At 39.2% G+C, this 15,723-nt stretch overlaps 1 protein-coding gene across 5 annotated transcripts in view; it reads right to left on the bottom strand.

Moving 5' to 3' along the window:
• The window catches only part of TRMT11 (tRNA methyltransferase 11), a 59,173-nt gene that overhangs the window by 30,742 nt on the left and 12,708 nt on the right, over positions 1 to 15,723 (bottom strand). For 2 of the 5 annotated variants that reach the window (XR_016233766.1, XR_016233767.1), the window contains exons 4-8: positions 13,909 to 13,990; positions 13,726 to 13,818; positions 13,340 to 13,474; positions 12,454 to 12,610; positions 1,364 to 1,475 (exon numbers count right to left, since the gene is read on the bottom strand). Coding sequence is in view for 3 of the 5 variants with exons in the window: in XM_089332738.1 (XP_089188864.1) it covers positions 910 to 967; positions 1,364 to 1,475; positions 12,454 to 12,610; positions 13,340 to 13,474; positions 13,726 to 13,818; positions 13,909 to 13,990 (637 nt within the window). In the remaining 2 variants the exon portion in view is untranslated. Of the gene's footprint in view, positions 1 to 841; positions 968 to 1,363; positions 1,476 to 12,453; positions 12,611 to 13,339; positions 13,475 to 13,725; positions 13,819 to 13,908; positions 13,991 to 15,723 lie in introns of those variants that run through there. The other 3 variants (XM_008263465.5, XM_008263466.5, XM_089332738.1) reach the window with 2 other exon arrangements.

Genomic DNA, 15,723 nt, shown 5'->3' on the forward strand with positions numbered 1-15,723 from the left:
TGTAGGGACAGACATTTGGCACAGTAGCTAAGCTACCACTTGGGATATCCGCAACACGTATGGGAAGGCTTGGTCCTTTGCTTCTGATCCAGCTTATTGCTAATGTGCACCCTGGGAGGCAGCAGATAACGGTTCAAATACTTGGGTCTCTGCCACTCATGTGGAAAACCTGGATTGAGTTCCAGGCTCCTGGGTTAGACCTGGCCTAACCCTGCCCATTGTGAGCATCTGGAGAGTGAACCAGTGGATGTAAATTATCTATCTCTCAAATAAAACGAAAAAAAATTTTTTGACATTAAAAACATTAAATGAACATACTAAGCTGTTTATACAAAGAACTGGCAATAAATAAATTCTGACCATTGGGCTCTATTCTCATTGAAGACAATTTCAAACAACTAAAAAGGCACAATTAATACATGAGACATTAATATTTATAAAAGTTAAAATGTCAGTTAATTTAAAAAGCTAAATTACATCCTAAATTATATTCTATTTTAACAGTTACTCATGTAACAAATCAAGAAAGTACCTCTTGCTTTAAACTATAAAGTTCTGACTAACCACTAACATACACTAAAGCAATATTATTTTTCTGTATAATTAGTGCTGTAATCAATGTAAGACCAAATTGCCCCAACACAATTTGACTAGAATAAGATATATGACAGATGGAACCAGCTCACATATGAAGAAAAATCCTAATAAAGATTTACGAAAATCATAGTAATTTTAAAATAGTATTTTTAAATTTTAAGAAAAAATTCACAGGGTTAAATGAATTTTTAATAATTGTACTTTTCATTAAATGTCACTTTTTTTAAAAATTCAAATTAAAATACTTGCCTGGGTACTTGTCTAAATAGTTACATGGTAAAATGATCTGTCAGTCAAGCTGAAATCAGAAAGCTACTCTTGGACTACAAAATATGCAGTTTGAAAGTAGGGCTTTCTCCATGATATCCTTCTGAAATGCAACGTGTAGAATTAAGATGGGTAAAAGCCAACAGAGGGTCAAGATTACAAATGAAAGGTGTTCCTCCCACAGCCACTTGAAACACAGGCTGGTAAGGTACTTAAAAACAATGTTTTTCATGAAAATGACTAATTTTTATAAAGACCTTGTGAGGAAGAGAATTGGAGGCCTAACAGTAGAGCAAAAACCAAATCCTCAGTCCTCTCATACTAACTACAAAAGCGTTTATGTAAGAAGTGCAGTAAAAAGGACCTCATGATTCTCTGGAAACAGAACAGTCCACGTTTAAGAAAGGCAGTGCACGTGAGGACTTGGAATACTCAGAAAATCACTTCACCCAAATCACAAGGAATTGCTTCAATTCTGCCAGTCGAGGCAGATACTCACCTAGAAGAACTAGTTGTCAAGGAAACAGAAAAGCTTTCCTGTGCTTCCTTAAACAGAACCTTATCCATTTGGTTAGAGTGAGTTTTGAGAAGACCCAATTTACAGTACACTGCTGAAAGGAGATGAATAATCTGTTAGACTGCATCTGTTAGTTCACTCTGTGCCTTTTATGCTTTTAATTGTTTAAAGTAAAATCATAATATATTAACTTCTCTGAACTGGTCACTGGGTAATCATTACTTGTCACTTAGCTGCATTTTGGATTGGATGGAAGCATTTTTTGCATTTAGCAATACTTCAGCTGGTGTTTTCTTGGAATCTATTTGGTGGATGAGGGATATTAAATAGAAGGGTGAAGTGCTGAAAAGGCAAATAATAGCACATTATGTGATCTCAAAACTCTGTGTTTCAATTTCTCATCACTTAAATGGAACCACTTTAAGGTTAGGGAGGGTACTATCTAACAGGCAAAAGAACAGAGCAATAAATAGAATTTATTCTATGGTATAAAAATTAATCATGATATTCATCTTCAGAAAGCTAAGTAGGAAAAATCTGCAAATATGAGAAAATGAGAGACTGGGCTTTGGTTTTGCTGAGAGAAAAGGAAGAAAATAGGAATATATGTTGCATGTATGTTATCCTGTTCTAAACAAAAAAAAAAGAATTCTATTTCAATATTAAACTACAAATATGAGCAAACACACAAATCCTACTAAAACCATGAGACTCAAGAAAAAGGGGAATAGGAAGAGGTGTGGAAAAAATGGGAAGTGGAGACGACTACGCAGACGTGGAGGGATCCACCACCCACTCTCCTTTCTCTTTTCTCCCCATCATCTCCTCCCAGAACTAGGATAATCAGCTTTCCAACACCAGGCTCCTATGTCTATCTTTGTGCAATGACAAAATTTCGGAAGTATCAATGCTCCTTTCATCTATGGGGCACCTTCAGGTAGGTGAGGACAAGGTGAACACACTCATCTCCTCGGTGCCTTCTCATTACTGGACAAGCTGACTCATTTTAAAGCAGGATGAAAAAAGAATGAGAGCCATGGCTGCAGAATTCTGTGCTATCTATAGCAATCTGCATACAGTTGTGCCAATTTTAATTATAAACAGGAATGATGTTTGCAATTTTAAGCCTCAACTTCTTTGCCTGCTGCCATAATTTGACCACAGCTGCAAATTATGAATAACTTGGAAATTAGCCAAAGGAGAGATCAGAAAATGAGTTCACGTTCACATTCTTCATCACCATACAATATTAACTGTATTCATCATCTTTCACCAGAAAGACATCTAAGTTCTTGAAAAAGTAATAACTCAAAATTAACAATGACAATTACAGTTCACTGCACACCATGTTCTAGCAGCTCCCTAGGAATAGCTCATGCATATATTACCTCACTTAATCCTCACGATTTACCACCATGACCATTCTGAAAATGATGGAACTGAGATCCAGGCAAGCTAAGAATCTTGTCCCATGTCACAGAGTAACTGGTAAAGATTAAACCTCACTTTATGTGCTCTTTTCATTATATATACTACCCCTTTGAGGTCAGCAACAATAGAATTAAACATACATTAGCTTACCAAATAAACAAAAGAAAAACTTGTTACTAAATAAATTGTATTAGCAAAGCTATACTCTCAGGTAATAACAGCTGTACAACATTCACAAATTTTGCTTATCGTAGGCAGGATTACACCAGGATAGGTGTTTGATATATTCATGCAGACCATCTTTTGGCCATGCACATACCAGAATAATAGTATCTCCTAACTACTGAGAGCTTAGCCAATGGTATGTATCAACTTTTTAGAAAAATGGTAATATACAATTTTTTAAATGTCTAAATAAAATGAGAATTGACATATTTGTTAAAACAGAAAGTGACGGCCAGTGCCGAGGCTCACTAGGCTAATCCTCCACCTGCGGTGCCAGTGCCCCGGGTTCTAGTCCCGGTCAGGGCACCAGATTCTGTCCCAGTTGCTCCTCTTCCAGTCAGTTCTCTGCTGTGGCCTGGGAAGGCAGTGGAGGATGGCCCAAGTGCTTGGGCCCTACACCCGCATGGGAGATCAGGAGGAAGCACCTGGCTCCTGGCTTCTGATCGGCGTAGCGCGCCAGCCATAGTGGCCATTTGTGGGGATGAACCAACGGAAGGAAGACCTTTCTCTCTGTCTCTCTCTCTCACTGTCTAACTCTGCCTGTCAAAAAAAAATAAAAAATAAAAAAAAAGCAAAAAAAAAAAAAAAGAAACCAGAAAGTGTTTCTACAGCTCCCAATGTCATAAACACCAGAAGCAAACTTTGAAAGAAAAAGGAAAAGTATCTGGGCAGAAGGAATTCTCTCCTTTCAGTTTCCCAGAGGCCTTTCTACCCTACTCTACGTCCTTGAGAAAAATCACAGAAACATGTAGTCAGTGGGTGTTACACTTGGAAAACAAAATACATTTCCATTTTATACTTTTAAAATGGAAAAGGGATTAGTTATACTTAACTTTTAATTTTTTTTCTTTTAATTCTTAGTTCAATACAATTCATATATACAGTTCTGAGAACACGAAGATAATGCCTTTCTCCTCCCTTCCCTCTCCCTTTTCCCCATCTACCCTTTATTTTTTCTTTTTTTTTTTTAATTTATTTTTATTTATTTGAAAGGCTTAGTCACAGAGAGAGGCAGAGACAGAGAGAGAAGTCTTCCATCCTCTGGTTCACTCCCCAAATGACTGCAATGACCAGAGCTGAGCAAGGTCGAAGCCAGGAGCTTTTTCTGGGTCCCCCACAAGGATGCAGGGGCCCTAGCACTTGGGCCATCATCCACTGCTTTCTCAGGCACATTAGTAGGGAACTAGATCAGAAGTGGAGCAGCCGGGACTGGAACCGGGACCTATATGGGATGCTGGCACTTCAAACTGGGGCTTTAACCCACAGCACCACAGCACTGGCCCATCCCCTTCACTTTTGAGATAACTTATATATATTTTTTTAAAGATTGTTTTTATTTGAAAGGCAGAGTTACAGAGAGGCAGAGGCAGAGAGACAGAAGTCTTCCATCTGTTGGTTCACTCCCCAAATGGCCACAATGGCCAGAGCTGAGCCAGGAGCCAGGAGCTTCTTCTAGGTCTCCCATGTGGGTGCAAGGGCTCAAGCAGTTGGGCCATGTTCTACTGCTTTCCCAAGCCATAACAGAGAATGGATCGGAAGTGGAGCAGCTGGGACTCAAAGCAGTGTTCATATGGATGCCAGCCCTGCAGGCGGCAGATTTACCCACTACACCACAGCACTGGTCCCATAACTTACCTTCAATTTACACTGTAGTCGGGTCAGTGCCGTGGCATAACGGGTTAAGCCTCCGCCTGTAGTGCTGGCATCCCATATGGGTACTGGTTTGAGTCCCAGCTGCTCCGCTTCTGATCCAGCCCCCTGCTAACAGCCTGGGAAAGCAGTAGAGGATGGGCTAAGTGCTAGGGTCCCTGCACCCACATGGGAGACTGGAAGAACGTCCTGGCTCCTGGCTTCCACCTAACCCAGCCCTAGTCATTGAGGCCATTTGGAAAGTGAACAAAGGATGAGGTCCCCTCTCTCTCTCTCTCTCTCTCTCTCTTTCTGTCTCTACCTCTCTCTGTAACTCTGCCTCTCAAAAGAATAAACAAATCTTTTAAAAAAAAAAACACATCACAGTCAAGTGCTTGAATTAATACTAAAAAAGGAAGCTGAAAGAAAAAAATTGTCAAATGCTTTGTAAAAACCTACAGCCATGAGGGCACAGGGTGGCCTATTTTTCCAATCCTTCAGAAGGGACTACCCATCCATGAGAGAAAATGCCCAAGAGAGAAATACAAACAGCAATTACTGGTTATGATTATTTCAAAAAAGTATCAGAACCTGACGGATATCCTAAAGCTTTGCTTATATCACAAAAACAAATTATGAAAATGTATATGTAATTGGGCAGCAAATTTGCAAAGATCCTCCTCCAATTTCTCATTAATTGTCCTATATAAAATGATCTACTGCAAGGAGCTGCAGTAGTAAACAAGGTGTCCCTCACCAAACCCACGTGTTCAATACACCCTGACTTCTGTGAAGTTAGCATTTCATTATATATCCAGGCTCATCTACATCAAGGGAAGGAAATTTGCACAGATACTGAAAACTCTATGATCTGATATATGTATGTATATGTCTCTTTTTTACATTAACCATTTTATATATATAAATTCACATCATATATGTGAATAAACTACACATGGATCAGACAGGTAGAAGTTAAAGAATAAAACTACAAACATAGAAGAGAACATGATTGAATTCCTCCAAATTGAGCATAAGGAAAACTTTTGAATAGCAAAAAGCCAACCTAGGAGGAATTATTTGCAATATCCATCACAGTGGGAGGCAGGGGACTAATGTCCTTAACTTGCAAAGGATCCTTAAAGAAAAAAAGGAACAAAAAGGAAAACAAAATAAAACCTGGGGCTGGAGTCATAGTATAGTGGGTTAACCCACTGCCTGCGACGCCGGCATCCCATATGGGGGCCAGTTCAAGTCTCAACTGTTCCCCCTCCAACCCAGCTCTCTGCCAATGGCCTGGGAAACTCAGCAAAAGATGGCCCAAGTATTTGGGCCCCTGCCACCCACATGGTATACCTGGGAGAGGCTCCTGGCTCCTGGCTTCAGCCTGGCCCAGTCCCAGTAGTTGTGGCCATCTGGTTACTGAACCAGCAATTAGAAGATATCCTTGTTTCTCTTTCTCTCTGTGTAACTCAGATAAATAAATCTTTAAAAAATAAAAAATATACATAACTAAAGGGGGAGGGACCGGAATTGTGGTATAATGTGTTAAGCCATGGCTTGCAATGCAGGCATCCTATATTGGAGTGCTGGTTTGAGTCCTGGCTGCTGTGCTTCCAATCCAGCTTCCTGCTAATGTGCCTGAGAAGGCAGTGGATGATGGGTTGCTGCCACCCATGGAGCAGAGTTGGATGGAGTTCCTAGCTCCTGGCTTCAGCCTACTCCAACCCTGGCTATTGCAGGCATTTGGGGAGTGACCCAATAGATACAAGGCCTTTCTCTTTCTTTCTCTCTCTCTCTTTCTCTCTCTCTCCTTCTCTCTTTTCAGGCATTTGGGGAGTGACCCGAAAGATACAAGGCCTGTTTCTGTCTCTCTCTCTATCTCTGCCTCTTTCTCTGTCACTCTGCCTTTCAAGTAAATAAATAAATCTTTTAAAAAGGGAGGGGGCACTACAAATCCTATAGAAAATTGGGCAAAAGAAATGAAAAACAATTCAAAAAGTTATAAAGATAAGGCTGGCGCCACAGCTCACTAGGCTAATCCTCCGCCTAGCGGCGCTGGCACACCGGGTTCTAGTCCCGGTTGGGGCGCCGGATTCTGTCCCGGTTGCCCCTCTTCCAGGCCAGCTCTCTGCTGTGGCCAGGGAGTGCAGTGGAGGATGGCCCAGGTACTTGGGCCCTGCACCCCATGGGAGACCAGGAAAAAGCACCTGGCTCCTGGCTCCTGCCACCAGATCGCGCGGTGCGCCGGCCGCAGCGCGCCGGCCATGGCGGCCATTGGAGGGTGAACCAACGGCAAAGGAAGACCTTTCTCTCTGTCTCTCTCTCACTGTCCACTCTGCCTGTCAAAAAAAAAAAAAAATAAATAAATAATTAAAAAAAGTTATAAAGATAGCCTTTAAAATATAAAGTTGATAAACATTATCTATAACAAAACAAAATCGAGGCACTATTTTCCCCAAATTTCTTTAAACTTCAAAAGCTTAATAATATAGTCTACTGGTACAATATTTGGACAACAGGGACTCTCCTATATTGCCGGCAGGAATACAAAATGGCATAATGGAGAATTTGGCAGTATCTAACAACACTAGATCCGTGTATATTCTTCTACCCAGCAATGCTACTTCAAAGAATTTACCCTAGAGTTTTCTTCCTAAAATTACAAAGGTTATTCATTGCAAGCATTATCTGTAACTGCAAAATAATAGAAACTAATAATGTCCAAATACTACTGGAGAGACAATAAATTATAGCACATATGCCTATGGGGTATAACTGTAAAAAAAAAAAAGAATGAAAACAATACAGTTGAACTGATTTTCCTGGAATATTATTAAGTGAAAAACAAAGTTAAGAATATATACAGTGTGCTATCTTTGTGTGTGAAAGAAACAGAAATAAGAAAATATACATGTGTGCTCATTATTAGGAAAACCTAGAGAACAGTGAAGTTGGCCACCTGTAAGAGATGGGAGAAGCAGGATGGAAGGACATGAAAAGGAATGGTGCTTCCCAAGTATACCTTCCTGTTTAATTCTGACTTCCAAAAACAAATATTTTTCATTTTTAAAAATAAAAGCAAATCAATAAGGAATGGAGGGAGTGGAAGAAACCTAAATGTGAGGGCAAATTGGATCATAAGAAGCCTCAACAGCTGAATTTGAAATGAAGGAGGCAAAGAAGCAATGCAAAATCTGAAATCTACCAAGTCAAAAGTTTTGCTGACACAATGTTCAAAAAGTTTGGATTTTAGAGGACTTGGGTTCTCAGATTTTCACATTAGGGATGCTAAACCAGTAGAGTCTATGTTAATATTCCAAATCTCAAAAGCTCTAAAATCTGAAACATTTCTGATCCCAAGCATGTCAGATAAAGAATATTCAAACTGTATTTGACTTTATTGCTGATTAGATTGGGTGGAGAACTGAAAACAAAACTGAATTCTTTTGATTAAATTTTTAGTGGCACACACCAAGCAATTTTGAAGCTGTTTTATATATATTATAGGAATGAACAAAAAAGAGCAAATGGGCTGATAATGACAGGAACCCAAATTTCTCACTGTGCAAGAAGGTGCACATAAATGTGGAATGGAGATAAAGCAAGAAAGAACTCTGTAAGAATACACCAGAACTTATAGTATTACATGCAAATTCACAATTTCTAAAATATGTATGTATATGTACACACAGACAGTATGTAGGAATTATACACGTGTATTGGTGATCCATGTAACAAAAGAGTTTGAGGAATAATCAGACAGAAGAGTAACATTTCATTAAAAATTGGCTTTTCAACCTAGATAGAAGAGGTGACTTCAAGGGACCCAAGAACCTAGCTAGAAAACAACCATGAACTGGGGCTAGCACTTTGGCGTAGCGGGTTAAACCGCCACCTGCAGTGCCGGCATCCCATGTGGGCTCTGGTTTGAGTCCCGGCTGCTCCACTTCTGATCCAGCTCTCTGCTAAAGGCCTGGGAAAGCAGTAGAAGATGGCCCAAGTACTTGAGCCCCCGCACCCTAGTGGGAGATCCGGAAGAAGTTCCAGCCTCCTGCTTTGGATTGGCACAACTCCAGCCATTGCAGCCATTTAGGGAATGAAGCAGTGGATTGAAGACCTCTTTTCTTTCTCTCTCTTTCTCTCTTTCTCTTTCTCTCTCTCTCTCTTCTCCTTCTCCTTCTCCCTCTCCTCCTTTCTCTGTTTAACTCTGACTTTCAAATAAAGTAATATATCTTTTAAAAAAAAAATACCATGACCACAGCCAGGACAATGAGCATGTGTGAATGTCTAAGATGAACCTGTCCGTAACTTTAGTGCCAAGACCTCTGCTCCGGAGGAGCTCAAGCTCTATTACCACATCATGTAACACATGTCCAGGCATGTTTCCAAAGTCTGCCCGCATGAGCTTTTGCCTATCTCCACATGTGATGATAAGTATTTCCCCCCTTGTATACTTATTTCCCCTAAGATAAACAATACCTACCTCCCTTTGCTTGGAGAACCATGGATTTGATTTGGAAATGATCCCAGGGTCTACTTATTTGCTGCAAATAACTTTCTGTGGTGACTGCTTCTGATGGAGGTTTTGATTTGTGGTCACACAGAAGCATATTCACAACTTTGACGGGTAACATACACATACGTATTTCCTAGTTTATCCACTGAAAGAGTCCAGAATCTAGATTTTGGTTTCTAATACCATCTAAAAGAAACAAGACACCCCTGAAGAATGAATCATACCAGGGCTGGGGAAGGCAGAAGATGAGTGAGAAAATATTGGAGGAAAACAGAAAAAAAAGATGAGAGCAGGTTACAAAGGTAATTCAGTGTGAAGGGGCTATCATTGGGAAGATCCAGGACAATCTGGAAAACAAACTAGTTAAGGAATGTAATGAATTATATACATGAAGTGAAGGCAGTGGGAATTCACTAGTTCATGTTAATAATAAATAGATAGAAACATGGAAAGGACAGGGTCCTCGCTTACGATAGGATAATGAATAGGGGAGTACTAAAGTTGGAAAATCATCACTCTGTGGTCAGCAAAGCAAAGACTGGTTCAAACAAGAAGCATTAACGCATACTAAACCTGACAATCTAACAGAAGTGATGGGGGTATTTGGATAAGGAGCAGTGTTTATGTGGCCATGATGTATCTCTTCACATACTGCTCAATACTACAAGCAGGGGGGCAGTAATACGGAGTGGAAAAATCAAGCACAACTGTGACTGGCTGATCAAAATTAATATTACCAATGAGGCAAAGAGTCACTATTTGGGGTTATACCCTGAGAAGCACACAAAATTACTGATGCCATAATCTAACCAAGGAATGCACCATTGACATATAACCATGAGGAAATATCAATAAACTCCAAATGAAGAACACTCTGGATTTTTAAAAGGGAGGAAAGGGACTGGTGTTCAGTGCAGCAGTTAAGATGCCTCTAAGAACGCCCTCATCCTTTACTGTAGAGCTGGTGGAATCCCAGTCCCTCCACTTCTGGTTCAGCTTCCTGCTAAGGCAACAGATGATGGCTCAAGTATTTGGGTCCCTGCCACCCACGCTGAAGACCCAAATGTAACTCCAGGCTCCTAGCTTTGGCTTGGCCCAGCACTGGATGCTACAGACATCTGAGTAGTGAACCAGCAGCAGATGGAAGATCTCTCTTTGCTTTTCAAATAAAGTGAAAATAAATAAACATGGAATTTTTAAAAAATGAGAAGAGAGATGGTATTCTTTAAAGTGAAAATTTCACTTAAGAAAAAAAAGTTTTGGCTATTCCAAACTAAAGAGATAAAAGATATTAACAAAAAAATACAGTACTCTATCCTGGATCAGAAAGGAAAACAGATGCTATTAAAGAATATTATTGGGCCAATTAAAAAAACTGAAATATGAATATTAAATTATTATATGAATACTATACTTACTAACACTGAAAACTGTACTATGGTTATGTAAAAGAATATATTCTTATTCTTTAATCTATACTGAAGTATTTGCGATAAAGAGATCTGATGGATGCAACTTTCAAATGACTCAAGAAAAAGGTCACAAAAATAAACACAAATAGAACAAATGATAAAGGATATGAGATCAAAGACTATCAACAACTGAAGCTAAATTAATAACATGTGGGATTTTTTGTTTCATTTTATTCTTGTGACTTTTCCATAAGCTTAGTATTGTTTATACTAAACAGTTTAAAATGTCAAGGGGAGGTACTTAGAACAATGAAGATAAGAAAGAAATGAACAGATATGTTGGGGCTGAGATATATGGAGATACCAGTAGAGTGTGAGAAGAGACTCACTAGTTACCTCAACAGCAATAAACAGAAAAAAATTATTCCATCAGTGAGCAACCTTTTGACCTGACACTATTTCTTCCTAATCCTACACTGTTAGACTCCTTAAGCTAGCTTATGCAGTAATAGCTGGCTGGCAGATCCTACAGCAAAGAAAGGCAGCTCTATGAGAGTAGATTAGAGCATGAGCTTAGAGCTGGACCGAGTCTGAATCCTCTCACACTTACACAGTGCAAAGCTCACCAGGGTCACTTAAGCTGTCCCTGTACCATAACTTCTCTAAGATGATTTTTTTAAATGTGTCTCTATTTTAGTTGTAAGAAATTAGGCAGCAGCGTTAGAGTGCACAGCCTAGTATGTTAGCTCTGCATTAACACTGCTCGTTGGGAAGATAGCTATGGGATAGACACTGCCACAAACTGAACCACAATGGGTTGAACCAAACAAACCTACCTCCGAGTATTCACTGGGTATGGGCAAAACAAGAAAAATGAGCTAAAGCAAGAAAAAGTCTTCCTAGAATCAGAGGAAGTAAACTTGGAGTTTTCAGATGACCACACCGTAAATTATAAGGATTTAGCTACTAAATGCATACAGAACCCAGGTCATGGCCACAGCACCCAGGTTCCAGATCACTGATAATCACTCTTCCTATTTCCACACTTACTTACAAACCTCCACAAACCAAATCAAAGATCCATTTTTTTCTCTGTCTAAATATACATTTATCAATTTAAAGAAGATGAGCTTTTTTAACCTTATCTTTCAGATATTTCTCCCCTCCAAGAATTTTTCTATTTAAATAAATTGGATAGCTTTACAACATTTATACAATGTGTAGTATTACAAGTTTTTCTGCTATAAAAAATATTAGACAGATGTTTATCCCCACTGGTTCATTTGGAATAAAACACATAAAATTATATCAGCACGTGTCTGAAATGATGGAATGGTTAAATACCGGCCATTCCACACGATGTGGTTGTCTGTCTCCTAGCCATTATCCAGTGACAACTGAAGATTATTCTGTCCATTAAATCTTTTAGTAAAAACAGCATGGCTTTCATTAACACAAATAGGTAACCTACTTTTTTTTTTTTTTTTTTTTTGACAGGCAGAATGGACAGTGAGAGAGACAGAGAGAAAGGTCTTCCTTTGCCATTGGTTCACCCTCCAATGGCCGCCGCGGCCGGCGCACTGCGGCCAGCGCACCGCGCTGATCCGATGGCAGGAGCCAGGTGCTTCTCCTGGTCTCCCGTGGGGTGCAGGGCCCAAGGACTTGGGCTATCCTCCACTGCACTCCCTGGCCACAGCAGAGAGCTGGCCTGGAAGAGGAGCAACTGGGACAGAATCCGGCGCCCCGACCGGGACTAGAACCCAGTGTGCTGGCGCCGCAAGGCGGAGGATTAGCCTAGTGAGCCACGGCGCTGGCGGTAACCTACTTTCAATAGCTCAACAGTAAAATAAAAATACCTGTTCCAACAAATGGATCAAAGACAATATCATTTTCTTTCACTTTTCCATGGTTAGCCATGATGAATGATAACCCAGCATCCATGCTTGTATTTCCAATAAAGTGTCTCTTTTTGACACTATATGACTCAATAAGCTCTCTCTGTCCATCTGCAATCTAGAGCAGAGATTTTTTTTTAAATTAGTATCACCATACAGAACAAATTTAAGATAATCATTCACAGTAAAACCATAGTACTTGCTGCTGAGAACTTTTCATTTACTCTAAATTTCATAGGCTCTAAATTTGTTCCTTAAAAATAATGTGATTCAAGTAGTTATAGACAGATAAATTTTATTTCTTAATGCCTTCCCATTTACTTTGTCTTTTCAAACCAAGTATGAATTGAACCTGAATGCAATCGTTCCAGGGTTGGTGTTAATTAAGCTTTGCTTTTTCTCCTAATAACAATAACCTGTGACGTAAGTCTCAGCCTCCTCTTACCCATGACAGCTGCTGGGAAGTGGGAAGAACTGCTCTACAGTAATGTCATTCGTAAGATGGAAGTCCTAATATGGAGCTTCACAAACAAGATCCATCAACTATCACAGTGCTCTGCCTTTATTTAAAACAATTCAGATTTTCTGGCAAGTCTTGCTTTAATGTGCCTTCTTCCCCTGAGCTCTGTATCTAACCAGTCTCTTGCACTTCATAGGAGTCTAGGGCGGGGGGGGGGGGGGGGGAGGGGGACCAGATTCACGTATTTATCACCAATTTTAATCCACATAGTAGTTCTAACTGTTCATCTGCCCTAAAGTTCTAAATATAAAGAGTCAAATACAAAGGCCAAAACACTGAGCTTTTAAAGAAAACAAACTGAGGTAGATACAAAGAATACTTGCTCACCCATCTACCAAAATAAATATTATGTGGATTCTCAGGGATACAGTTTGGGTCCAAGCCATAATCCTCCAAAATAGAAAATACATGCTGTGGCTTCTTCAAATTCACTTTTCCTTCAAATGGCAGAAATTCAAGTGCCTTTAAAAAAAAGAGTAATTCTAATGTTTTATAGAAATCTACAAGGAAAAGCAGGGCTTATCAACATCTATTTTATAAGTCTGCTGTCAGCATTAAATAGCATAAAATACAAAAAGCACTCAGTACAGTATGTATAAAACAAGTACTTAAAAGAGTCTTACGGCTTGTCTAGTGTCTTATGTCTAGTGTCTTACGTATCACTAATGGCTGAACTACAATAATTCTATAGAGGGGCTTTAAAATTCACTTACATCTATTCGTTTGACTTTTTCTTCCTGTGTCAATGTTTTATTAAATGTGTGAATCTTTATTTTATATGTAGAATCAGAATGCAGAAATGGAATCTGTAAAATAAAAGCATATAAATCTTTTGATACTTAGTTTTTCTACAAGTATGTAGATAAGCATATATAAAATCACAGTTCACTACGCACCATCTTCTCCACAGGATAATTTTTAAGAGAACTGTACAGCTCTTCGGGAGATTTTCCATGACCCCACAGTTCAAATATAGACCTAGGAAATAAATGATTGGTACTAACCTCAGTAACAAACTTAGTTCATTCAGTAATATATAACAGCTATTTGCCAGTTCTTTATGTCTGCTCCATAAAAAATAATGACTGTATACATCTTCTAAGCAATAAATGACAAATATGTATCCTGGAGACAAATTTTATCTGAAGTCTAAAACACATAGAGAAGTTGAATCTTACAAGGAAGGAGAGAAATTCGATTAGGATTTTCCCAAGTTCTCATGATTATATTTTACAAATTATTTATCTGATGGCCGGTGTCGTGGCTCACTTGGCTAATCCTCCGCCTGCGGCACCAGCACCTCAGATTCTAGTCCCAGTTGGGGCGCTGGATACTAGTCCCGGTTGCTCCTCTTCCAGTCTAGCTCTCTGCTGTGGCCCGGGAGGGCAGTGGAGGGTGGCCAAAGAGCTTGGGTCCTTGCACCCGCATGGGAGACTGGGAGGAAGCACCCGGCTCCTGGCTTCGGATCGGTGCAGCGCCAGCAAGTGAACCAATGGAAGGAAGACCTTTCTCTCTGTTTCTCTCTCACTGTCTAACTCTGCCTGGCAAAAAAAAAAATTAAAAAAAAATTATTTGAGATAGACAGATGCTCACAATGCTGGGGCTAGAAGCAGGAATCCAGATCTCCCATGTTAGTGGCAAGAACCTAGCTACCTGAGCTATCACTGCTGCCTCCCAGGATCTACATTAGTCTACACTGGAATCAAGAGCCAAAGCTGGGAATCAAACCCAGGCACTCCAGTGTCAGATGTAGGCATCTTAACTCTGGGTTATACTCCTGCTACAGCCAACATTTTTTAATACTAGAACAAATGGTGTAATAAAATCACATATTAATAAAACAGGCAAAAAGCTACAGAAAATTCAAATTTTCACAGTGTCTGCATTAGCCAGAAGCTGGAGTCAGGAGCCAGAGCCAAGAGTCATAGCCAAGCCCTCCAATATGAAATGTGAATGTCCTAACCAGCGTCTTAACCACTAGGCCAAACACCCATCTCCAAGTAATTATTTTAAACCTAAAAAGACATAATTTTCAGATCCAAATACCATAGATGTTCATATGCTAAGCTAAAGTATTAATTATTTAAATAGTGTTCTTTAAATGATGTTTCCATTTATTTAATAAGCGAGACTCATTACCAAGCTTCAGTTTAAGAGACTAGATTTACAGTTGTGGCTACTTCTCAAAAGGATGATGCTAACTATGAGGCTGTAGCCAATTCAATCATACAAAAATTACATAGCATGCCATAAAGCATTACTAACCACGTTAGTAAAACTATATATATACATATATATATATAAACTCATGCTTGCAATGCATTATTAAATATGATATTTAAGCTTAAAAAAAATTTTTAGCAATCTACCAAAAGGTTCAGGGAAAAAGGCAACTAAAAGATACTGCAAACTGCTCAATCTTTAAGATGCTAGCTGAAAATACAGTTTCAAAACAAAGGAAAAAAGAGGTGCCAATGGTAAAATTTAGAAATACAATTTAGAAATACAATGAATGATATTACATTAATTCAGAACAAGATATGATAACCAGAATCCCTTCATCAATCTGCTCATCCAACTACAAATGATCCATAAGAAAGGCATTTTTAGATTTTCAGTATTTTAGTTATAACTAAGCATAACATCATCTATCCTACACAAGAACATAATATTTACATTTTATACTACAGTCCTACTTATTATGGAAATTA

The sequence above is a fragment of the Oryctolagus cuniculus genome, chromosome 5 (genome assembly GCF_051225735.1).
Source record: "Oryctolagus cuniculus isolate XC-2025 breed Fujian yellow rabbit chromosome 5, ASM5122573v1, whole genome shotgun sequence".
In the NCBI taxonomy this organism is placed as follows: Eukaryota; Metazoa; Chordata; class Mammalia; order Lagomorpha; family Leporidae; genus Oryctolagus; species Oryctolagus cuniculus.